Here is a 26,301-nt window from a genome sequence, read left to right as displayed (position 1 = left end):
TCAATTCCCATTTTAAGTGATTTAGAAAAGTATGCTTGATTGAGAGAGGAGATAGCATTTTTGTTAAAATTTTCCACTGATTGTGTCTTCAGCCATACAGAATAATGTAATGAAAAGTAGAAAGACTAGTTGCACCTGTTTTATGAAACAAAAGGATATCGATTTTTTTCCAAACAGAAAGATAAAAGAAATTTGCATGCTAAGTATCCTCACAGAATGACCCCTTCAGTTTGTCATACTTGCTGCCTAAAAGTATGGCATTTGTAGTACCTGCAGAAAGTGACTTTTACCGTCATTAAATCGTTTCTTTGAAATTTATACTGAAATATCTAATCGTACTTTCAATAGATATAATTAATCAAGTATCTAGAGGTTTTATATTATTGCTTTCAGGCAGTACTGAAAAAGTCATTAGGGAAAGACTGCATTAACTTGCATGGTACCTGAAACCCCGGTCCTTGCCTGACCAACTTGGGTGACAAACAGAAGACTTTAATCCCCCAAGGTGTGAATGTTCCATTGTTATGTTTATCTAATCCAGCTGGTGCTATTGTAGTGCCATTGTAGGAAAGGCAGGTCTGTGTATGACATTTATAACATTTTAATGTCGTGTGAACAAATCATACTGAATTGCGGGTAATTTATTGTACTGTGTAGTATGCATTCGGCAAAATAAATGGCGTTGCTGGTGCAGTATTCACTGATACAGTTCGCCATAGAATTTTTACAAATTGTGAATTTTTTGTGATATGGCATAATGTTTCCTTGGAAAACATCGAAGCTCTCTTGCCGATAATAATAATATTTCTCCTTTCTGGTCGGGTTTCCTGTCAATGTTTTTTCTTAGGCAATACCGTGGCAAAACTGTAAACTAAGGGACTAACACAGATTATATTACCATGCGCTGGCCGTCGCATTTTGGATTGGTCGAGCTGAACCACGTGACTGACCACATACACGGTAATGGTTTGTTTACATGCCCGTGACTATGAATAATAAGATTAACAACTCAAATTATCGTAGCTTTACAGCTCAAACATAAATCATAATCAATCACAAAAGAAAATGGAGCACTTGTAGGTCAAGTTGAGATACTTTTTTCTGAAAACATCTCCGGATTTGCCAATTTTTTACAGCGTGCGTGACAGTGCGTCGCGTATTGCTCAGTTTCTGGGCCCAGTTGTCGTTCACTCCTGAAATTTTCGGAAATTTTGACGGTTTTCTTGGGTTCGCTGATAATATAATGGAAATAACAGACTCCGCTCTGACCATTAACGTTTATTTGTGGGCGCGGGCTCGAGGAAAGCCAAATTAACGGGCTCGGCAAGCCTCGCCCGTTAATTTTTGGCTTTCCTCTCGCCCTTGCCCACAAATAGACGTTAATGGTCAGCGCGTCGCCCGTTATTTCTATAATTGGTTCAAGTCTGTGATCTGTGAATGTTTGAGTGGAGTGAACGCGATGATTTGTGTTCTGTTTTCATTCGAAACGCGTGAGTGGGGTGAACGCAATGAGAGGGGTGAACGCTATACAGGGGAGTTACACCCAGAATCACAGGTAGAAACTAACTCACTACTGCGCAGACTCAAAGATAACGCGTTCAATCGCTAGGAAAACCTGGCCTGGGCTGCCAAAGTCCAAATAGGTTTGTATGAAATAGGAGAGACACAAGAGAAACTATTATAAATGATTTTATTTTTTTAAATTCACCGACTTGAACCAAGTCTAGGACTAACCGTCAGATCTTTGGAAGGAAGGTCGGTATTTTTAGAGCTGTGCATTCTATGCCTGCTCAAAGAAGAATATTTCAACTCTCGGTACACCAAAGCAAATAAATATTCCAGACCCTAATTTCAAACACGCACCGAAGATAAGTATGGACTAATGGACCGAAGATAAAGGTGGACTAATTTTGAAGTTAGTTCATGCCTCGAAAATGAAAAACTTGAACTTTTAGTAACTCTTTCGTCAAGCAAACTTTCAACCATTCTCTCAAGAATGAAAATCAGTGTCATCGTGCAAAGTTTGGTACTAAATTTAAGAAACAAATTACCTAAACGTTTACCGAAATATAAAATTCAAATGACCCCCTCCTCCCTCCATTCCCGTTATCTCTGTGGGTAAAATAAAATTCCCGATTTTCACAAAACAAGCTTGTGAAAACTTTATGAAGACTCAATAAGCTTCAAAATGACCCCCCCCCTCGCCTCAAGTGGTAGGCCAAAAGATATTTAAACAGATTGAGAGTTCGAATATCTGTCACCGAGGCGCGTTCTAAAATTAAGAGATTTGGAACGTAGATGGTTTAAAGTTCAGTTTCTAATTTGGACAGCGATTGTGCATATGTTGGCCGCAGTAACTGAATCTTGCCTGACAACATCATGTGATTAATGACATATGTTAGTGGCTCTATGTTCCATCGACGAATTTATCGGCGATTTAATACTATAGTTTAAGCGTAACGCAACGAATTCGTTCTTCTTCCAATGTGCAAAGTATAGGCGGGCAGTAAATACAAATTTACATGCCTATTCACTTAGACGGCTACAGATGAATTTGCTTCTTGTCTTGATGTATCGGGGGGCTCATCGCCACCATGTATGCAAATTTTCATTTTATAAACACCAAACAGTAGCGCGTACAAGACCACCACAGCTACGAAAATCCCGCATACAGCTATGGCCGACGGTATCGGAGAACCGCCGTAGTCCAGAATGGTGTATAGATAGTTCCCGCCATCGTAGTAGTTGTGGCCATCAGCGGCCCAGAAAATGACAGTCATGATAACATATAACGCTGAAAAAAGAAGAGAGTAAATGCAATGTGCGAATCGGACAGGAATTGCATTGATGGAGATATCGATGAGGATAATAACGGAATTCATTGCGTGAATGTGGAAATCGATGACGCTAGGGAACTCGCTTTCCCGATAGAGGGCGCCCCAGTAGACGATGGTGACGACCAGAGCCGACCCCGACACGATTGGATACAGAAACCACAGCAATTTGAAATACCATAGCAATCGAGTATTCGTCTCCGAAGATGCGTCTTCTGCAGAACGATTACCTGGAAGATTAAATAGGAATGAAACTGAGTGGGTAACAATGAACAATTTAGACCAGTAGGTTTGATATTAATCATTCTCGCAGGCCAGAGCAATAATTTCCGCTCCGCTGACCTACGCAACCTTTTCGGCGTTGGGTGATGAGACTCGCCGAAGAGGGCGTGGTGTACGACGATGGGTTTGGTAATCAGCTCCTGTGTTAGCAGAATGTGCCCCGATGGTAGATATTCTGACTCTCGTGATTTGGTTAGAATATGGTCGAAAGTTTCACACAGTTTCGAGGCCCATACCACCTTAAATGCCTTATTATAAATTGCATGAATAGATAGCGGTTTTTATAGCATTAGTTTGAGTTGCTCAAATATTCCCGGATCACAACAATCGTACACGCGAGAAACCTTACACTTAAAATGATTTATGTCTGAAACTCTCTGAACTTGGCGTCAAGCAATTTAGTCCTCTGCATAAGACAGAAGACGCCCCAAAGCATGGCAATATATACGGAGTGTCTTTTGACAGGCACCTGTCAATAGCCATGGCTAGAAGTACGTATACACAAGTATTAGTTAACATCACCAATAATTTTCATACGCAACTGAATTGCTTTGCATATACAAATTTACACAGATTGTGTAATGTCCTCTCAGTTAAACACTTTAATAACCCTTGAAACTCTCTCTCTCTCCCTCCCTCTCTCTCTCTCTCTCTCTCTCTCTCTCTCTCTCTCTCTCTCTCTCTCTCCTTATTTCACGGTATCACGGCATTAGACTATGTCGAAGGCAATAATGCTAGGATCGGGAATTGAGGATGTCGCTTTAAAACGTACAAGGCACCATTTGCCTTTAGGATTTGGTTGTCTTATTTCCCATTCGTGTACTCAGTTTGAGAAAAACGAACACTATCAAAATCACATTTTATTTTACTACCATCAAATTAGCACGAGTGTTATCTTCACACACGAATCAGAAGTCATTTTCAGAGTTTCATATATTATATATTGAAATATGGTGAACCGAGTGCTATCTAAGAACTGAGAATACAGCCTATTAGGTAAGCATGGCTTATAAAGAGAAGTTGAAATCTTCTGCTCAACATATTACAGATACATCATGTGGTACAATAATATTCTGTATCAGCAGCAGAAATGGTTTCAAAATTCAAAGTTTGGTAAAGCTGTACTACATTTGGTAATTTTGTCAGTATTTTTTTTAAGTATTTCACTGCACTTTTTTGTGAAAAGAGAGTCTAAAACACTTAGATAATTGTGGTTTGTTCTTTGACGAGGTCCCGATTAATGTTAAAAATGAGTGTTATTTGTTCATTTAAAGAGAGGGTTGAGACATTGCCCCCCAGCAATTATATTATAACGTTTACCTCGCATCCCTCGGGAAACCTGGATCTCCAGGATAACGAAATAGTGCCATGACGTCACACATGCGATCACCAGGTAGACAGCGAGTAGGAGAAAACCAATGTTGGAGAAGAACAAGAGAAATTGTTCCTTGTTGTAATCTATAGCCTCTGGTATGAAGTATACAGCCCAGAAGAGCATGTAGACGGCAACGACGGTTCGGTAAACCAGAAATATCATCGGCGGTATACATCGCCACTGTGGAGAGATGGTCAACTTGTCAATATATATAAATAACCCGCAGGCGGATATATATGAAATTTGGGTATGCAACGTGTGATATATAGCATGCGCCGCTTGGCGAACGCCACGTGGAGCAAATTGTACCTAAATCGAGTTTTATTATATAAACGTTCGCCAAATCAACCTTGAAGAGGGTTATGTTTGATTAAAGAAGCACTGTAGTCTAGGACGTATCCTCGTTTACGTACGCTACGCTCCCACCAAAAGGGGCATATAGCGGACACGGTAATCGGGGAGAGGTTCTACATGGCTGCTTTTGCAACAAAATTCACATGGACTGGAAACTTTAAAAAAATCATTTGACACTGTTGAAGCATTGTCTTTCGACTCCGAGAATTATGTTTCACAAAATGGACGACGAATACGGATTGCAAAAAAGGTTATTTTGATTTAAAACTCTTTTACCAAAGAGCAATGGTACATCCCAAGAGGAGAGAAAGATTTTGATTTTCCTTTGTATAGCTTTCTTTCAATGGTTGCCAAAAGGTTTACCTTTTCAACGATTTAACCCAAGGCTCGACTTTCTTGCACAGTTCAACCAAGATAATGACTGATACAAATGGCGCCTGGGAGGTAGATTAAATTTGTGGAGCTAAAACAGTAAAAAAGGTCGTTTTTAAATGTTTCAACTCTAACCTGCATCCTGACTTCTTGATCAACAGGGATCGGTAGGTTTGTGACGTCGGGCAATAAACTGCCCTCTATCAAATCGTTACTATCTTCTTCGAACACTGAATTGAATGACATATCATGACCTGGTAAGTACTCTCTCGCACAGGTCGTGACCCAGTCAGTGTCGATGCATGCAGTGTGAGTGGGATTTATTTTGGGTGGAACGTATAGTGCGAGTCTTATAATGAAAGACTTACTAAAAGGCCTGTCCGGGTTCATTTGATAGACATAAGTACACACTGCGCGAGTCACCTTTAACATAAAGCCTATTTGTCGAATCGCAAAACCATCGTTGACAAACTATTGCTTTATGTCGGTTGTTTCTTTGTTTCTGATTTCAGATGGCGGATAATCGAGAACCTGTACCATTGTGTTTTTCTCTGTTGTTTTCATAACGAGCAAATACATTGCGTTCCTGTTCACAGGCATCCGCACTCTTCTAATTCAAATGAGGCATAAACAGGCATTTTTCTTTCTTTGCTCTTTGCTTGCTTATGGCCCGGGGCGTAAAATATTTAAGTTGGTCGGAATATCTTTAAAGCAAAATTGGTTTTAAACCGAAGATCACTTCAAGGCCCAGTGTGTGGTTGCTGAATTATCGCCATACACATTCCCAACGTCGCTACAACAATTAACTTCTTAAATCCTTGTGCGTAGGTGTATAATTGCGCAGATTCTTCGTTGTATAGACCTTGCCTTTCACATGAGTCTATGACCTAATATTATAACCACTTATCGGTGATCGGGGCCATTCAATAAAGACAGATTGATCCGTTATCGACAAATGAGCAAATTCTGTCTCACCTCAGAAAAGGCAAATTTCGAAGCGACTTCTCCCTCGAAACCGAAGTCCGACTTCGATAGCCTACACACGCAGGTACCGGTGGGACGCGACTTAACCTCGGCATTCATCGGCTCCGTTACGTGAACTGAAACAAAGATTGAAATTGGTGTAGGACCCGTAGAGCTATGGCGTCGGCAACCGTGACAGCCTTGCTAGGCTACGTCTTCATGGTTTACTTCGACCAAAAACCAAGTCCTCTCTCCAAATTTGCTGAACGTGAACTCTGAAGGAGCAAATCCGCTGGTTTACTCAACTCAAAACGGTCTGTGTTCATCTGAAAGCAAATGTACCTCTATTGTTACACTAGCATGATTGTTGTTGAGTCATATTGGATGTACTTGCACAAAGACAAGGATTCTAAAGGCTCCGTGGCTTCACGACACCCCTAGCTCTGTCAAAGAAAATTATTCTTTGGATACGGACGCACCAATTCTCAACTATCTTGAGAATTTCCATGTTTCTTTGTTAATTAAAAATTGTTTGTGCTCCTGCTGTCCTTGTGGAGTGTTTGCATGGTTTATAGTCCAAGTATGTGTAGACTGTCGACAGGCCCTGTGCCTTTTTTTTGTCTCTTATTGGTGAAGTCTCTCGCACATACGACGACGGGGGTATCGCAAGCGAATGCATACATTGACACCTCGTGCCCTCGGCACTCGCAGCTGCTCTCGGAATGCCCGGCTACGCTTGCGATTCCGCCACCACATGTGCGAGTGACCACACCATTAAGAGACAGAAAAGGCACAGGGGACTGTAGAAAGTCATAGGGTGTTGAGAACATGAACACCAGCAGGCAAAACTTCATGATGTCCCATTTCAGCATTTGATGACATTTTATGTCGGAAGATGAGCTGTCAACAAATCGATCACAGTCGCTTGGTAGGCTATTCAGCTCTGGGACTATTCGCCCCATAGACGAGTGTACAGTTTCTCGCTTCTGTACACTCGTCTATGGGGCGAATAGTCCCAGAGCTGAATAGCCCACCAAGCGACTGTGACTCGACCAAGCTATCGATACAAACTCAAAGGCCCAGTCTGCCCTGGTTTGCGGGGGGGGGGGGGGGGAATTAAAGGGGCAGTTTGTTATCAACTCTATCTCTAAGCAATTTGATTAACTGAATGCGATTTTCATATGAGAACAAAGGACTAACATTGGGTAAATTGTCAATGCCACCAGACACTAATGCGAGAACAAGGGATAGAGGACTGCCTTTTTAAGGCTCTTTTAATAGACAGCGTAATTAAAATTTAGCGATCGAGCTAGCTGCGAGGCCGATTTATATGAATTAAAAGTACCCTTATCGGGGAACTTCTCTCTCAACCCCATCTTATAATAATAGAGAGTTCAGGCTGTAGAGAGTTCTAAAGCTTGGGATCACATAATATCATCGCGTTTGTAAAAGTCAGGTAAGTAAACCATAACTAGGCCCGATTGAAGAGTTCTCCTGATCTGCGGATGGTTACATATCCAAACACTTGCGATCTTACAGTTGCTTACAGCCTCATAATATCCAGGCATCATGCACTTTTTCTTTAAATAAACAATACTCAATCAAAAAAGTTAGCCGTTATAATTTACGAGTATACCTTTCGGACAATAATTTAAACCTGAGGCTCTACCGGACTGACTCTCTTCAACCGAGATAGTGACTTCAAAAAATGCATGTGACGAGCTCGGTTGAAATTTGTGGAGGGGAAGTGAAACTAAATTAACGTGGCCTTTCTCTTTCCAATATCTGTACACTGCATTGACTGATTGATCAGTAGGTGTTTGGTTAGATCAGTGAGGTCTCCGCTGCTACCTCCATGGTTAGATTTGGAGTATCGGGCAATATACCAACATCGATCACTCTCTTCCCTGTGAATAGACTGAAGATCCATCGCTCGAGGATGCCCCCTACGCTCCCCTCCTCTTACTGGGGAGCTCAAAGAGCCCCCTCCAGCGATGGATTTTCCAGTCTACCCTGTGAAGTGCTTGATATGACCAAGAACTATAGCCGCTATAGCCTGCACTCACTCAAAGGGTTGAGACCTAGGCAGTCGAAATATGGCTATGGGGATATTTTTCATAGCAAGAACATTGTGATGTTATTCTAACAAAATATATCTCTGGATTTAATTGATAATCTATCTTCACTTGGCAAGGTTTCTTTTCCGGGCAGCTTGATGCTCTCCGAGACTGTAGTCGAACTATTACGAGCTGACGATATTGATAATCATACGTACACTCAGCACGCAACCACCAGAATATAAAACTTTTTTTGTAGAATCGTGCCCTCAAGTAATCGTTGGCAATCCGTTGCTTCAAATTGTTTGGTTATTTGTTTGGGACTTCATATGACTGTTGTGTTTTTCTTTTGTTTTCATAATGAGCGAATTCATTTTTCAATTATCCAAAGCTATCATTGTTTCCGTACGCATCAAATGAGATACATCTACAGTACATGCAGTTGTCTTCCTATCGTTTCTATTGCTTACGGCCCGGGCAAAATTTGTTAAAAAATTGTCTGGAATATGTTGCCCTTTCAGTGTAGCGGCAAGTTCACAGTAATAGATTTTTTAAATCGAAACCACTTAAAGAACCCAATGAAGAGTTGCATCATCGCCAAATACAATCCCTCCGCCCCGACAACAATTAACATTCGTTACATTGAATCACGGACGCGTAAGCCCTTATGATTCCCTCAACTTTTTGTTTATATAGATTTTGTTGTTGTTGTTCTAGGGTCTGTGACCTAACATACCATTCATCAGTAGCCGAGGGAGCTTCCATAAAGACAGATTGATCCGAGGTCGGCAAATAAACAAACTCTATAATTTGAACTCACCTTAGAAAGGGCAAATTTCGAAGCGGTTTCTCCCTCGAAACCGAAGTCAGTCTTCGACACCGTACACACGCAGATACCGGTGGGACGCTAGCGTCGATATCGGAATTCATACGCTATACGTTACGTTCATTGAAAATAAACCGCTAGTTGCAGTTATACGTCAACTACAACTTCTGGCTGCCAATAGTAATTTTGCTGAAGTAGAAAAACACAATTGCCGTAACATGCACGATCCCAATGGACATGTGCATAAGTTGAATGCTTAATTTCAGCAGCTTTTGCATAACGATAACTTTTGTCAGTATAAACCGAGGACAGTCATTATTATACTGATTGTCATGGGGTCATAATTATGGGTACTCGCACAAAAACAAAGCTTCTAGAGGTTTCACTTTAAGATGATACTTTCAGAGCACCCCTAAACCCTGCTAAAGATGTTTTTGTTGTCATCGGTCACAACCAAGACATCCATATACTACTTTCTTGGTTCAACAATATTTACTCAGTATATTATGAGACGTCTTCTTTGTACGTCAAATTAAAGTCACTCTTGTATAACTTCCTAATGTACTAAGTAAATGTTCGGCCGTATCACACACGTCCACTGGTTAGCTGATATTACATATTGGGTTAGTATTACATATTGGGTTAAGTTTTATTACATATTGGGTTAAGTGTTATTACATATTGGGTTAGTATTACATATTGGGTTAAGTGTTATTACATATTGGGTTAAGTGTTATTACATATTGGGTTAAGTGTTATTACATATTGGGTTAGTATCACATATTGGGTTAATTATTACATATTAGCTGATAGCAGCTTACAGCTGGCTCGTAACAGCTATTAGTGGCCAAGAAATGCTAGTAATAGCTTGAAGACCTGATAGCCAGGCCTTACAATGTAAAAGAAGTCACCACTGGTTAGTTGGTAGCCAACTAATAGCCAGCCAAAAGGGCTATAAACGGCTAATACGGGCTAATAGCTTGAATAGCTCACTAGCCAGGTCTTCTCACAAGTCATAACTAGTCAGCTTGTAGCCAGGCAATAGCAAGTTGAAAACAGCTAATAGCTTGAAAATAAGTGGCTTATTAGCGGCTAATAGCTTAAAGATGACTAGTCAGGCCTATTTAAAAAGGCTAGTAGAAGCTAATAACGGCTAACTGCTTGAATAGCTGACTAGCCAGGCCTCCTTTGAAGTCACAACTGGTTAGCTGATAGATAACCAGTTGAAAATGACTAATAGCGGCTAGTAACGGCTAATAGCTTAAATAGCTAACCAGCTAGGTCTAAGAAATTACAACTAGTTAGCTGATAGCCAGCTAATAATCAATTTAAAATGGCTAATAGCGGCTAGTAACGGCTAATAGCTTAAATAGCTAACCAGCTAGGTCTAAGATATTGCCACTGGTCAGCTGATAGCTACTTCAAGGTGGCTAATAACATCCTGTGGAAATTCATAATAGCTTGAATAGCCAAGAAGAGCTTAAAGCAAGCCATTCATACGGCTAACCTAGCTATTATGGGGATATTCAGTGTTCCAGCAATACCGCACCGTACTCATTTTGTCATGCCAAGCCTGTTTTAGGTCCATTTTTGCTAGTTCGACTAAGAGCTTACAGACTGATGTTCTCGGCATCGATTCGAGGCGAGGAAGTTCAGATGCAATTGTAAGGCGGCAGCGTTCATTGCTATCATGTAATATAAGAACCCCGCACTGTCACCATCTCAATCTGTCTTCGAAACTTATAATATGTCGTGTGAGTGTTGTATTCGAACGAGTGAGATCATAATCTTACGCTGTTCCGAGTGGCCTGGAGATTTTTTGAAATATACAATAAATTGACCTTATCAAAATTACTCTGTTTTACAATGCTTGGATATTGATATTTTTCTATACTTTTTTACTTTTGATTTGAAGTCTTTTGATTCTCCATTGGCGGCAGCACATGTAAGCTTACGGTTAGAACCGTCATGTGATGACCGGAATGTGTTGTAAAGTGTCGGCAAGTTGTCGGGAAGTTGTATCTAGAGGCTGCAGTCGGGATTTTTCAAGATGAACAACACATTATACATTTCCTACATCTTTGAAACGGGGATTACGGTAATCTTTCATGTGATGAACATTTTTTGAACGTCTTTGCAATGTGTTCCCACGATGAGTGTGAACTGATTCTTTGTTTGTAAAAATCGTCAGAAATGGTCCAGTGACCGTGATAAAATAGAAACAGATGTGAAACCATTGCGAGGAAAATAGTAAGAAATTCACGTTGCAATATTTGCTGTCGTATTTCTCAGCAGAAATAATCATTTTTTACTTGTTGTGTATAAGAACAGCAAGCGGGTGTTCGGCGGTCAATTGCTTCTATCACAATGATCTTGATCGCAGCTATTTGGCGAGAAGACAGCAGGTAAACTTATAATCTCGCAAAATTTGATATTATGTCTTTGTATAGAAAATTTTCGATCGGAGGCAGCTCAAATCAACAGCCATGGTATATTGGGAATAGGGCGAGTCTCAAAACCCGGACCGAGACGATTCGAGACCAGACCATAATGACCCCTCAGGCCAGGCGTTGTAAATACATCATATATACAACACTACAGAAACAGAAATACAGAAACACTAAGCGATAAGCGCCAGATTCAGATTCTACTATGATATAGGTAACCTTGTATTAGAAACATACATACAGCAGATTGAAGTGATCATTTTTTAGAAATTAGATTCACCATTTATAAGCACATTATAGGAAAGTAAACTGAGAGCTCATATGTTTAATTTTAGGCCGTGGCTATTGACAGGCGCCTGTAATTAGACAGAATCCGGCTACTGACAGGCGCCTATCAATAGACAAAAAATTGCTATTGACACGCGGGAAGTTTTTCGCCAAAATTCACCACATTCTAACGAAAGAAACTGCCCCATGCTTGTTAGAATGCTTTACAAAGCCTTTTCGCTGAAATATGGACAAAGTCGCCGCATTTTTTGAGTATTGCACAAGTTAACCTTGCACAATGTTGCCTCAACACCGTGCCTGTCAATAGCCAAGAGTTGGCTATTGACACGCGGGACTCGTTCGTCAAATTTTAATGGTTTTTAAAGTAATAAACTGGCCCATGCTTCTCAGAATGTTTTACATAGCCTTTTTTATGCATGAAAAATGGACAAGGCGCCCGTAGACTTCAACTTTAGGCCGCAATTTAGCGTACACACGTAAACCCGACGTGTACGATGTTGCCGCACCACCGCGCCTGTCAATAGCCAAGAGTTGGCGGGCTATTGACACGCGGGACTCGCTAGTCAAATTTTACCCGATTTTAGCGAAACTAAGTGCCCCATGCTTCTCAAAATGTTTCATATAGCCTTCTTACGCATGAAATTATGGACAAGGCACCGTACACTTTACCGTATACGATGTTGCACCAACGCCTGTCAGTAGACAGACTATCCGGCTATTGACTTGACAGGCGTAAGACAAAAGTTGGCTATTGACACGCGGGACTTTTTTAGCCAAATTTTACCGGATTTTAGCGAAATAAACTTCCTCATGCTTCTCAGAATGTTTTCTTCTGCCATTTTGTTCGTAAGAATGAATAAAGTCGTCGTCTTCCTTACCATCCACGCTCCTTTAATTGCAAAGGAAAAGCCGAAATACGAGGATAAGAGGTAATGCTATTGCAATGGAGGGTCAGGAATTTCTCCTGAATGGCAACATCTTTTAAGAATAGTTCTGAGAATAATGTTATAAAGTAAACAAAAAGTTTATTAGGTAAAAAAATCAATTTTGTGGGGGCAAGGCGACTTTGCTTCCCCAGCCAACCTATTTGTCAAGTACAGACCAATATTGAAGAACTTTTTTTGCACATTGAGAAGGAAAGACATATGATATTAAAAGTGATAGCAATGTTTACTACGATGTTTGAAGCGAGAAAAATTTTTTACCAAAGTGTTTTAATTTCCGGGTGCAGTTTCGTCGTACCCAAGGTCATTGGCTTTGCTATACCATGGAGGCAGCACAGAAGTGCTGACCCGAACTGGGGGGTCAAGGTTAAAATGTCGGCTCCCCGTGTTGAGACTCCTTGTATCTTTCTCTCTGGCTCTTGCCTCGCGCCGTTCTAGGCCGTGAAGTTACGCTTCGGGTGCATTTTGCTTGCTATTTTGGATTAGCTGACGAAGCTTTAGAATGTTGTCACTATCTTAATAGTCGTTTCTCAATGCAGGCTTGCGGAGCTATCGGATGTTGAAAGCGATCAAGCTGTCAATGTCGCGGCCATCTGAAATCACGATGCCTGTCATGACAGTTCTCTGACGTGAACTACTAAGATTTTCCGACTTTTACAATGAAAAACGGACTTCATCATCACTAAAGGGTGGCATTGTACCAAATAAGTATCACCAATCGGCAAAAATACGCGTATGCAGGACCGTGGTTATGCTAGAGTGACACGGTGAACGCGTACGACGTACCGTGACGGCTTTCGCTAGCATTGCAAAATATTGATTTTCCGACGTATTAGAACTTATTTTGTAATTACTACATGGCAGAACAACGTGTTCTTCATTTACGTGGAAGAAGAGCAGTTTATTTCACTAAAATGTGGTGAATTATGGCAAAAAACGTCCCGCGTGTCAATAGCCAACTTTTGTCTATTGACAGGCGCCTGTCAATAGACACTCCGTAAATTTTATTACAGTAGCTCTGCACCATTTTTCTACATTACCGATACTGTAGTACATGTATGTTATGTGTGTGGAATCTGAGGCAGCCTCAGATTAAGATTCAGATTCGGAGAGCTATGTAACCACTGACTAGAATGTACGAAAATGAACAAGCATAAAGTCGATGGTAGGAGTGGGATATCACTTCTTTGACTAAGACAGAATTGGGACAACGTCCCTTTTTCCCCGTGGCATTGGTATAGATGCTGCCTATGTGCAAAAAAACGTAACTTTTCTATCAGTAAGATAGGGGGTCTTTTGGTCTCGTCTCGACTCGTCTCGGTCCGGGTTTTGTGACTCGCCTTGGATAGGTTCTCACGGACACGCGAACTACCTGCTATCAACAGTACGTATATACCATCGGCGGTAACACATTGGTCGTAGTCTTGTCTAATTTTGCCCCGCCTTTTGTACCGTCCAGAAATTTCAAAACTAGATTTTTTTACCCTGACATATAATACAGCGACCTTGCACACTAATGATCATTCCACTGTTTCTGTTGGGATTTGTTGGTTTTTTAATTTGTTCCGTGGCGCCGGTAAGATTTTTTCAATACGATACTCAGTTTGAATTTTTTTCAAGGTAAATTTAGTATATTCCCAGTTTGTGGGGTAAAGTTGTCTGGAGTGAAAGTTTGAGTTGACGCTGATAGAGTAGACGTCGAGCCCGGCACAGTTGACTGAGATCCGGTCGGTTTGGGGTCGTTTAGTCCAGAAACCTGCAGAGTTCTGTATGATCACCATTCGGCATTTGGGTGAATTTTTGTTGGTCAAAGTAATTCAGTACAATATACGCCAGATTCCGTGTGTTGTTTTTGTCACTGTCATACGCGTATACGGACGGTTTTCGATTAAAAACTGTAAAAATATCCAGTGCTCGTAAATGCGTGCAAAATTTATTCAGTGACTGTTTACGCAGCAGTCGTAAATACGACTAGTACTTACCACCACGTAACAACTGTAAACACCGCATCAACAGTCCATACGAAAATTTTGTGCTGAATCGAGGGAGATAACAATTGCGGTAGGAAAGGTCAGTCCACCATCTGTCAAAGTTATTGACCGGAAAAAATCTTCACTGTTCACAAACTACATGATATAGTTGTACACGTAGTTCCATGGGCTTTCCACTGTCCTTGTTACGAGCTATGTTCAAAGTGCGTCAAGCTACGAATATTTTCATGTATGGAGTTACAGACATCGTTGAAGTACCGGCTACATTTTGTTTAAAACCCCTGTCTGTTTGTTCCTCGTGTTGTTTTGTGTGTCCCTAATGTCGATTGGCTCTATGTGCGTACAAACATAGCAGTCGGGATTAAGAGTTCCTGGATAAATAGATACACTCATCGTTTATTCCGCCTCTGACGCAAAGATACACACTGTTTTACATGTGCCACTCCTAGGCCCTGGGATCGATTTCCATAATCATATCATCGTTGCTGTCTTTTGACTGTTGTTTTATGGGTTTATTGTGTGAAAACAAAGGCAGACCGGAAAATCCTAGACAAGAATTTTTAGCCATATTTTTAGTTGATAGTTTTGCTTTACGAGCTACATAATCTTTTTTTATTTTTCCCCATGGTATGCTGAAATACAAAGGATGGCCTTGCAAAAAACACCCACATTGTATACATACACACTATCATTGTTGACGAATGAAGTACAGTCCAAACTAAATTCAGTCGTCAAACAAACAGTGGACATCTGCCGCAGACAGTAGCAGATTATCTCACACACAATACCATATTGTCTGTACTGACAATATGAACACAAGTATTTCGTTGTTATCTTGGAAGTGGCACAAGAAACTTTATTCTACTGATGGAAAAAAGTACTGGAAAATACATTAAAAATAACAGCTTTTCGCTTGCTGCCTTGATACTACACAGACAACTCCATTAAAGGGATATAGTCGTCGGAACTGCGCCTGTGCGAGTTTCTTGTTTACAAACAATGTATTTCGTGCATGATATCAAGATGCACCTCATCATCATAGCTGCAACATTTAAATTATACAATGATAGATTATGACAGACATGTTTTAACTGTCATCAATCACCATTGTGCCTTAGATACATTGTTGCCATGGGTCGTATGGGTCCCATACGACCTTTGAGCGCAGTTCCAACGACTATTCTGAAACAACACAACTTTTATTTTTTTCCTGAGAAAAAAGAAAAGCTTTTTTTTTTATTTGTAAAATAAGATTGTGCTCTATGAGAAACTGTCAAGTTTCACTTTTGTGATCTACACACTCCGATTATGTGTTACCCTGAATTGCCAAATTCACAGTGATCAAAATTTGATTGCCATACTTCAGTTGTCATTTCATGTCTGTAAAATGTTGCAAAAGTCACATGTACTTGCTTTGCTGAATGAAATTATATTTTACAGGAGATAAAAATATTTCCACTGATTGAGGAAAAAATGAGTGTAGCAGCATAGAGATACAGGAGACATATTTGTGGCATTGCTAAATATTCATTGTGAGACAACAATCTTAACATCCATGATATGTGCCTGAGATCATGTGAACGAAAGCTGGACCTTGGTCCAAGGTACCATAATGTAAATATCAGAGCTGGAGTGAAATGATCATGTTATGGAACATGATAATGTGACCAAAATACCGCACATATTTCAGTATGTGAGATTGGCACTGACATTGCAATTTCATTTGCCTTTTAGCTGTGACAAGAACAATGTTGCATATTAATACATTATGGTAGCATTATGGGTTTTCTAATTCAGCATCTTATCATTTCTATACATTCAAAATAACACTGCTCTAACTCATCATTTATGAATGGTGTTTGACTCGCTAGAACAACTATCATCACCTAACAAATAAAATCACCAAATACATTTATAGGATATTTATCTGAATTATCATTGAGTAAAATCTTGCTTTTCTTAGATTTCTTTCAGCAATGCACTGCCAAAACACATATGTAAATAACAACAGAACCTCATAGAAACAGTCTAAGTGCTTCGTACTCTGGGTATTTTCATTAAGGATTGCGGTGCATTCTGCTGCTGTTCCCGCACGAGCATCTTGGATGGCTGCAAACTTCACAAACACTTGTGCAAATGCTCCGAATACGTCAACACTTGAACTGTCTCACCATGGGGTTCTGTCATATTAGGACAGAAAATACTTAATAGGCTGACACTAAAATATGCATGCATGCCTTCCTTAAAGACACGCATATCACATCTACCAACAATACTTTCATACTGTAGGTGTATAGTTATCATTCAACCAATGGGAATGACCTTACAGCTATTGTTTTTCACAGGAGAGATTGCCGAGATATTTTACTACAACATATCTCACAGATATAAATAATTTACACTAATGTTTCAATAATATGCAATGTGCTGATACATAGCCATGGAATGACCTACAAATGGTATTATTTCAGGCATCATTGATATAAATGTAATTCTGAAAAATTTCTTAAACATTTGAAAAATGACTACATTTCTTGAAGTTTTATGAGTTTCAAAGGTATATAAATGAAATGATATTTCCAAGATGGTTGAAGCACTGAAAATGTTTTTCAGCTTTGATCACAAATGGCATTAATAAAAATATAGTGCGTTTACCCAAGGGAAATAGATTGGGTTGGTTGGGAACATTTTTAAAATGATTTATAATTTTCTCAAGGGTTTATCGTAGGGTAACCCATGAAAAAAAGCAAATTTGGCAAAATCATGTGTGATTTTGAAAATGCAAAAAAAGTTGAGGGTCAGACAGGAAATTAAAATTGGTAGGTTGAGATTAGGGAAACGCATATTTTTATTTTGCCTCAGTGTGTATGATTTTATTATTTCTTCACTGTAGGTTGCATAATATTACAGTATATTATAGTATTTTCAAAATATTTTTAAAGACTTGGGAGAATGGAAAGATCCTTGGGGCGCTATGCTTAGCAGCAGCCTGGCAGCCTCATACTTTCTTTTTGATAACTCCTTGGCTGATTGCACTGTGGTGACGCAGATTGAGAATAAGCAGGGCTGCGTTGACAACATAGGTTGAGATACAAACCAGGCAGGCATCATTTAGAATGAAGTACAGGATGTACGCCAGATACACCGTGGCCAGGTTGGATAAAAGTGAAAAAATCACCAGTACCAGTGACGCTGTCGGATTACTGGATTGACCTGTTATGAGGAAAGAAGTAACGATCAATCAGATTTACATAGGTTAAGGTTAAGAGGCATATTAGAGTGCAGCATTTGTCAACTCTCAGGGTAAAGGTCAACATGATAAGGTAAGTTCATGACATGACACTCCATGTCAGAAGGGAACAGTTGGCCGAGAGCCAATACCAACTTCATACGATAGCTTCATAAGCATAATGTAACATGTGAACAATACAATATTTTATATGCCAAATATATACATGTATTTATGAAATATTATTGTCTTACATTATTGTGGGGAAAAGCAGTATGATTGCTGCCTGTCTGCCTGCTTGCCTGACCAGGAATGAACAGTTTTAGCTAGGCCAGTTAAATTTAACAACCTACCATCCAAATGGGCTGGCAGAATTTTGTTTTTCAATCAGTATTGATACATTACTGATAGTTCATAATCAATATTTACATTCAACAAAGGGCAATACAAACATAGTGGACATAGTGTCACATGGTATATCCCTCAGTCAACATGCTATTGAAACTGAGCAAGCTGACTGGTATTGGGGTTCTCAGAAGATCTTGAAATCAGTTGACTGCAATAAATGTTATGCACATGTAGTTTGACAGTGTTTAACAAGTGTGTATTTATTTGCCTGTTAGCAGCTGGTATTGGCAGGTAGCTCTTTGCAGGGCAGACAACTTTCCAAAAACTATATCTACTTTGACGTCTCTGTGTTATTTGCTGCCAAATATGCTTCGCTGCTCAAATCTACCGACACACAGAGTGGAATTAGAAGTTTTGATGATCAACTGCTTAAGGTACAACACACCTCAAGGACAGATAATTGAACTCTCAAATTTCTATTCTCTGATCTACCATTTGTGGGGGCTCATTTTAAACCTCTGGGAGAAATAAAAACTTTCATTGACTTCGTTTTTTGAAAATCCAAAATTGAATTACCCCCATAGAGTTAACACAGGAATGGCGGCCATTTTGAATTTCAAATATCGCAAAATGTTGGGTAATTTGTTTTGCTAGTTCCAAACTTTGCATGGTGACCACTTATTTTTATTGTTGATTTGTTTAGAGAATGGTTGAAAGTTTCATTCAGGAAAGTTTGAGCAAAAGTTTAAGTCTTTCACTTTCAAGGCACATACTGCCTTAAGCAATTCACCCCACAAACAATACAGTTTTAGCTTGACACTTACCTAGAAAAAATTGCAAGACATAAAATATGAGTCCAAACACACTATTGGGTAAGTTTAGTATACAATCTCTGCCAAAGAGTGGTTCTATTAATCCAAAGCCCCGTCCATATCTGTAAGAAGAGAAACAAAAAATAGAAAAATGTTCCTTCTTTGAAAATCCTCCATTTTAAAATACTGGTATATCCTCCAGTGGAACTTCACAGTGATAGTATAAATTCTTGAAGATCTGTATCAAAGGAGAGTTTTTTAAGTCTCTTATTTTCATCAATATTTGACCAAGACATTGATGACGTTTGATCAAAAAGTATTTGCCAAACTCTACCTTTAAATTTGGGGATGTCACATTACCGATTGCTATAACATAAACCTTGAATGAGTTTTCTCAAGGGTCTATGGCTTTCACTTGGGGATGAGTTTGATAGTCATTCCTGCTGAACCGGAAGTAAAAGTATATTGCGTGTCAAATTGTTACTGTAGCTTGTCTTGTTGACAGACAAATGTCGGTAAACAGTGACGTTCATTTTCACAGTAAGATTAGAAATACTATTTTCGGCTCGAAGCCAGGCTTGAAGACCACCCTTACAGTCGAACAACTGCTGTCATTGTGCAGGCCGTGTCTTGACATTACATTTGCGTGTCATGCCAGCTGTTAGCTAGTCAGCTGGTTGCAACAAGGGCTAAATGACTTAACAGCAGACCTCTGACGATTGATCCGGGATCCGTTGCACACTAGGTAATGTATTTGGCCACAATCCTCGATCTTACCGCAGCACGAAAGGTGCACACTGCTTCACTCTTTTATTTGAATAGATCATGGACCGAAAGAGGATTTTTTGTGTTTCTTGTTTATCATCTTGCAAGACAGTACTGTACACACACATACATTCGTGCACTTACTTTGAAGTGAATACTTTTGAACAGCTGATCGTTTTAGAGACATCGCACATCGCCTTGTAGTCGGAATTGCGTTCCTTTGCCGTTTCGACGTACAGGGCGTACGCTGACAGCGCCAATCCTGCGGTGCACAATATACATCGTGCAACCTGTTGCCACGCTGGAGTACGTCTCCCCTTCCCCCTGGACGTCGCCATCTTTGAGCGAAGTGTATGCTGGGTAATCTCATATCAAATGATGATCTGATGTCTAATCTGAATCCTGGCAGCTGTGCTCCCCCCCCCCTCCCCATTTCAATTGCGTGTAGGCCTATACATTTGAAAATGTCAGAGATACGTAACTTTATTTAAAATATATAGATGATAAAAGTGAAACAAGTTCAAAATTTACTTCTAACACGATTGAAACTAATTTGGGATAATTGGATTTTCATATTTTTCAAATTTCTCAAAAGCGTGAGGTGCCGTAAGCTTATAGCTGAATGTTGCAATATTGCAAATTACTCATAAAAACAAGTGTGTAATGTAAAAAGCAAAGCAGATAAGATTACATTTGTAGATTAAATCGGCATTACTTCACTATCCAATTGTCCCAAATTAGTTCCAATCGTGTTTTCTCTCTTTTTGTTCACGTGATTAGGGCCTAAGCTCATCCTCTGGTAAATCCTAGTGAGCTTCGGTCTAAGTTGCTAGGCTACAGCAAGCTCTAAGAGAAATGTCTCAAGAATCGTGAACTGTATCAGACTGCATTCAAGTTGTTATACAGTAGATTAAAGCAGATTGAAGTGTTTTTACCATCATGATAGATCCATACACAGAGCACGGCGTACCAACGGTAGCTGTGGGTCCATAGCTGTGGTGTTTTCAGACGGGATTCTACATGTAATTCTGCATGGCAGGGCTGTGTGTTACCGGAGGCCGTATAACGCCGGTAACACACAGCCCTGCTACGCAGAGCTAACGGGACTGGTCAGTTTCTTTGGCCTGGGGGGGGGGGCGGTGGATTATTTTTTGCCGACGTCAAAAAGTGGCTGACCTCCCCCATTCCAACTTTTGAAAACAGGCTGACCCCCTTATTCCAGCTTTCGAAAACAGGGTGACCCCCCGCGCGCGACAACGGTAAAAAAGGTAGAATATAAATTGAATAATTCAGTGTGTGTGTGTATATATATATATATATATATATATATATATATATATATAATATATATTATATATATATATTATATATATATATATATATATGTAATTTAAATATTCAGTCATTCTGTGTTTTAATGAAATTGTTGTCATGTCAGTTGTAAGGTAGGAACTTAACAGTGTCAATTCTAAAGTTTGAATACAGTATTTTGAATGAGCTGTGAATGTACTCCACTCTTTTCATGCATAAAGCAGATGTCCAGAACTGTTGTGAGAAAAATGTGATTTTGAAATATTAGTGCATGTTGCTCTCTAACACTGAATTCTCATAGAGGAAACAGAAAAGTATCAGGAACTTGTCATGCTTTTCATATGAAATGCAGATTTCATAATGATCAATACATTTTGCAAAACAGACTTTCAATTTACAGACATCAAGATATATCTGACATAATATCTCTGATATATTAATTTACTGCGCCCAAAGGGCGCGCCGAAAAATATTAAACATCCAGATATCTCTAATATATATACATATCTGATATATGAAAGTCATGTAGCTGAAGGGCATGCTGAAAAATATTGTTTGATATTTTAAAGAAATGCGCCCGAAGGGCGCGCCGAAAAAATTTAAACATACAAGTATGTCAGATATATATATATATATATATATATATATATATATATATATATATATATATATATATATATATATATATATATATATATATATATATATATACATATAAAGTTTGCACTAGGGCGGGGCTCTGAAAATTGTCTCATTATTATTAAAGTTATGCGCCCGAAGGGCGCGCCGAAAAATGCAACTGAATGATGAAATTTGTGGCTCGCACAATGCATTTTTCGTAAGTATGAGCCATGTCGAAATTAAAAAAACACACTACCCCCCCCATTGGGCATTTCAAAAACATGGTGACCCCCCTTCCAACAAAGTCAAAAACAGGGTGACCCCCATGAATCCACCGCCCCCCCAGGCCGAAGAAACTGACCAGTCCCTAACGGGATTCCTGCCTTTTACGGGCCGATTTTCACTTTTACAACTTTTAACGCCTGTCGTAGAGGCGTTAAAATTTGCAAAAGTCAAAATCAGCCCCGTAAAAGGCAGGAATCCCGTCTGAAAACACCACAACTAAGCTTATGGAACCACAGCTAGCCTCTGCCTGGCAACCTGAATGTTTTATGTCTAATTACAAATGACAATTGATATAAATCAGACTAAATAAACTATCCTTGTTCCGAGGATTATTTTGGCCAGATATCATTTTTCTCGTACCCGAGAGCGCACGGTATATTCACATCATAACTGTGTACTGTTATTATTAAGCTTATCTTGTCAAACTGATCACTATTGGTGCGTTACTTCTCAAGCTCACGTACTTTGTGATCTTCATCTTGCGCCAAGATTTAGATAGGCATAACGTCTTTTCCGTCCAAGTTCTTTGACCCTAAATAGCACGAATAATTGTAGTTTGGACTATCAGCTGTTGCTGACAAAGTTACAATCGCTGGCACGTTTAACAAAAATTGATGCCAGTGCAAAAGCTGAATGTATGTTTCTGCTTTTTGAATCCTCTTTTTGAATGTTCTTTCGTACGTAGGCCTAATTTGTTAGAGTGTCGTCTTACATACATTGTCCCTTTCTTCGTATTCTGAACAAGTACCGAACAAAATGTTGCACACGCTACAGACGTTGAGAAGTCGAGCGTCCTGTACATATATAAAACAAGTTATTGCCAGTGTTGGCATTCACAATGATAAACTTTTTAATCGAGACCTCCAAAGAAAGTGTGAATACGTTTCCCTTGAAGTTCCTGATCGCAGCCGCACAGTGTGCCAATTACCGCTCCTGCGTCAGCGCTTTTTGTACGATGTTTGAATAGGGACTGACAAGTGAGCTTCATCAAAGTCGACTTTGTATCGCGAAATGAAAAGTGTTTTTCAGAGACCGTTTCTAGAAATTAACGTATCGTATGTTTGTATCACATAATTTGGCGAGTGTTCTCTTCGATTCTGTTAGAGTTGGTGGCCGTAAATTGAACTTAACAAAATCAGTCGACGTCTTCGGCATTCTAAAGGTATTCAACCCTATAACAGTTTGTATAATATTACAAGTCAGTCACATTTTGCTTTCTTCGACTCCTTGAGTACAGAGAGAGAGAGAGAGAGAGAGAGAAGAGAGAGAGAGAGAGAGAGAGAGTTTAATGAATTGGATTCCCTGAATGTAAAACTATATCACAGGTAAGGGTGCTGTATTCCTTTGGCCCTGCCTATATTCAAAGCAGTTCACTGAGTCTATTAGTCGATGCTTGATAGGACTGTTGCACGATTACAAAAATATCTGTAACATTTTGCCAGTGTACAAGTTATCGTTGTTCTTCAATGTGTATTGTTGCATACGCAACGGCCATCTCAAGGTGGTATGTGCCTCGGGGACAGGTATTCGGACACTCAAACTTTTAAATAGTTTTCTGATTTACCACTTATGGGGGCTCATTTTAAAGCTCTTGGTGTAAGAAAAAAATTCACCGTCTGAATTTTCCGGAAATTTTCGAAAATCGAAAAGTTAATTTGTCTTTGTTGAATTCATACAGGGATGGCGGCCATTTTGAATTTCATTTATCGATAAATCTTGGATAATTTGTTGCTCCAGTACCAAACTTTGCCCGGTGACCCCAAAGTTTTATTCTTGATTTTGAAAGAGACCTGTTGAAAGATGCGCTTTGAAAGTTTGAGAAAAAGTTTAGGCCTAAGTCTTTCATTTCGGGGCGCATACTGCCTAAGAGAATGAATTCGATCATGTTTTGTATACTGTGTGAAATGAACATGTGTTATAAAAGAGGTTCCTGTTTTAGTATATTTATTACGGGTTGTAATGTAACACGCACACTACTCTTTATTAGATTTTGGATTGTGCATTAACATTGTCGAAAACACGACACAAGATGATAACAGGTTGCGTTGACAGGCTAATGGGGTCTTCTACGGGACCCCACGCGTAGTGACATTCATGTCCTCGTGTATAACACACACACACACACACACACATATATATATATGTGTGTGTGTGTGTGTGGTGTGTGTGTGTGTGTGTGTGTATCTATGTATCTATGTAATACGATTAATGACCACGATCAAGAGTCGATTCTGTTATCTGGTTGACAAAAAACGAACATGGTAGAGGCACGGTCCCTCCTCAAATATAGTCACATTACATTGATAGTCAGTACGACTGAAATGAGAGAGAGAGAGAGAGAGAGAGAGAGAGAGAGAGAGAGAGAGAGAGAGAGAGAGAGAGAGAGGGGGGATTGTTTAGCAAATTGTCACGCCTCTTACATCGTAAATCAATCAAACACAAGTACAGACTGTTCATTTCCGCGGTTTTGAGGTAAATAACTATTAAAGCAAACGTGACTGATGATATTTTAACAGGGGGTCGTTTTTCACGTGACGTCACGGTAAGCAGAGATCGAAGGTTCAAAATTCAGTCTTCACAAGGTTGAACGACTATCACAAAAAGCCGATGATTTGAGCGACCATTACTGTCTGATGCAGCAGGTTAATTAACCGGTGAGTTGATACTAGTTATGGTTCGCCACCTCAGCAAGGCCGTTATATCTCCGTGTGCCAATTTTGTCGAATTTTCAACCAAATGGCGACGAAATTATGAAGTATAGGCTTTAATTCGTATATGTGGTAATATAATCTAAAAGCCGTCGCCTGCCAGACGTGCGCTACAAAGACAAAGGCATCCATTCTCTGTGGAGTCGTATACACTACAATTAATTGGTTCGTAAGTGGCATTGCGATGAAGGGGAAGCCAGAATTGACAGAGGGATCCGAATTACTAAAAGACACTGTATTTCACGACGAACTAGGAGTAAATAGCCTGAGAAATATGATATTAATGCCGTAATTATGAAATAATATGAAATAGTGATATTATCGATAAAACCGTCTTGGTTTTGCATCAGGGTAGAGCTTCTTTTATACCAGGTAATACTTGATAAATCACTGAACGTGTATGAATTACACTTAAAGCGCAGTGGTCGTCGCGCTGCGCATCCTCCTGAGGGGGTCCCCCTCTGTTGTAAACAAATCCAAGAACGCCGCACATGTTACGGGTTGATTGTAATGTTTGCGATATTGCCGCTTGTTAAAATGGCGGCTGATCTGTCACAAGCATACCAACTAACCAAGTGTAACACGCAATAAAAGGTCAATTAATCTAAGTTAAATATCTGCTGAATATTGAACAATAATTGCACGCTGGATTGAGATCACATTTGCTCATGATTTTCTTGAATCAGTTGAATGGGGCTCGGCTACTGTTATCGCTCGAGCCATAGAGCTAGACGTACGCATGTACGCATGTATACGCCAACAGACTATCAACGACCTGGCTCTAGCAAGGACGAGAGCTTTCATTTCAAGAGGCCCGACAGGAGTACAACAAGTTGTACAAAGACAACAACTCAAACTACAGAAATCTACAGCTCGCAGAGCAATGCCCGCTGCAGCAAGAAGCATCTCTGCATCTGTTCCGTTCCGTGGGCTGTATGAACGTCCGTGTCAAACCGGGTATATGGCGCGCTACACTCGGCTGTGGAGAATCCAACTCAACTACAACAAAGTTTACCCCGTTTTGGGGTGCAAACGAGAATTCTGAGTACAGGTATCAAGTCAAGCGAAGGACCTTTCATAGGTCTTCTTGTTATGTGGGGGTTATCTCACTTGAAAGAGGATTCAGACCTACCCGGCAATCAGGAGGTACAACAACGAAGTTTGCCCAGCACCGGTTGGATCACTGCATGACCGTGCACAGGCCCGGGGCACAGGATCTCTCGATACGTCTATGCACGGTGTAGCCATGCAATTTTCCTGCCAAATGCCGCGAAAACCCGCTCGTTTTGTCTATTGTTTCCTGACATTTACTATTTCTTACCACGTAATACTAGGAGAAGTAAGACATGGTGATCAACAGTTGGTTGTGGGCCAAGTCGTCGCGGGCCGGCCGGTACGTTGTGGGACCGGATTCTCTATATCTGTGTACGTCAACGCGGTGACCGTCTCCCAACGACATCTCCCGTGTCCTGCTCAGGCTAGCCGATCA

General features: G+C 40.0%; 3 protein-coding genes across 4 annotated transcripts in view; 1 reads left to right on the top strand and 2 right to left on the bottom strand.

The window, feature by feature from the left end:
• Nucleotides 1-1,515: 1,515 nt before the first annotated feature.
• Nucleotides 1,516-14,865, bottom strand: LOC139145701 (protein rolling stone-like). 2 transcript variants are annotated; one of them, XM_070717007.1, is made up of 4 exons: nucleotides 14,725-14,865; nucleotides 6,193-6,317; nucleotides 4,437-4,671; nucleotides 1,516-3,064 (listed from the first exon to the last, which is right to left on the bottom strand). In XM_070717007.1, the coding sequence occupies exons 1-4, from the start codon at nucleotides 14,750-14,752 to the stop codon at nucleotides 2,535-2,537; spliced, it is 918 nt and encodes a 305-aa protein (XP_070573108.1). In that variant the 5' UTR covers nucleotides 14,753-14,865; the 3' UTR covers nucleotides 1,516-2,534. The 2 variants fall into 2 exon arrangements, with proteins under 2 accessions (XP_070573108.1, XP_070573109.1); XM_070717008.1 differs by having other exon boundaries at nucleotides 6,193-6,506; nucleotides 14,725-14,852.
• Nucleotides 14,866-15,555: 690 nt separating this feature from the next.
• On the bottom strand, nucleotides 15,556-20,248 carry LOC139145698 (vitamin K epoxide reductase complex subunit 1-like). The gene is made up of 3 exons (XM_070717004.1): nucleotides 20,032-20,248; nucleotides 19,135-19,244; nucleotides 15,556-17,946 (listed from the first exon to the last, which is right to left on the bottom strand). The coding sequence occupies exons 1-3, from the start codon at nucleotides 20,223-20,225 to the stop codon at nucleotides 17,732-17,734; spliced, it is 519 nt and encodes a 172-aa protein (XP_070573105.1). The 5' UTR covers nucleotides 20,226-20,248; the 3' UTR covers nucleotides 15,556-17,731.
• Nucleotides 20,249-24,651: 4,403 nt separating this feature from the next.
• LOC139145699 (vitamin K epoxide reductase complex subunit 1-like protein 1) overlaps nucleotides 24,652-26,301 on the top strand; it is a 7,075-nt gene continuing 5,425 nt past the window's right edge. Inside the window, exon 1 of the mRNA XM_070717005.1 lies at nucleotides 24,652-24,758. The gene's annotated coding sequence lies outside the window, so the exon portion shown is untranslated. The remainder of the gene's footprint in view (nucleotides 24,759-26,301) is intronic.

The sequence above is a fragment of the Ptychodera flava genome, chromosome 12 (genome assembly GCF_041260155.1).
Source record: "Ptychodera flava strain L36383 chromosome 12, AS_Pfla_20210202, whole genome shotgun sequence".
Classification (NCBI taxonomy): Eukaryota; Metazoa; Hemichordata; class Enteropneusta; family Ptychoderidae; genus Ptychodera; species Ptychodera flava.
The sequence above is the reverse complement of the archived record's forward strand: the minus strand, read 5'-3'. Positions and strand labels throughout refer to the sequence as shown.

Bases quoted from the DNA above. Each gene is read 5' to 3' on its own strand.
- LOC139145701 (XM_070717007.1), bottom strand. From the start codon at position 14,752: ATGCGGTGTTTACAGTTGTTACGTGGTG. The intron at 4,672-6,192 runs GTGAGACAGAAT...ATCTCTCCACAG, and splicing joins CGAAATTTGCCTTTTCTGAG to TGGCGATGTATACCGCCGAT. The intron at 3,065-4,436 runs GTAAACGTTATA...TTAATCTTCCAG, and splicing joins GGTTTCCCGAGGGATGCGAG to GTAATCGTTCTGCAGAAGAC.
- LOC139145698 (XM_070717004.1), bottom strand. From the start codon at position 20,225: ATGGCGACGTCCAGGGGGAAGGGGAGACGTACTCCAGCGTGGCAACAG. The intron at 19,245-20,031 runs GTAAGTGCACGA...CTCTTCTTACAG, and splicing joins TCAAAAGTATTCACTTCAAA to ATATGGACGGGGCTTTGGAT. The intron at 17,947-19,134 runs GTAAGTGTCAAG...TCCTCATAACAG, and splicing joins TGTCTTGCAATTTTTTCTAG to GTCAATCCAGTAATCCGACA.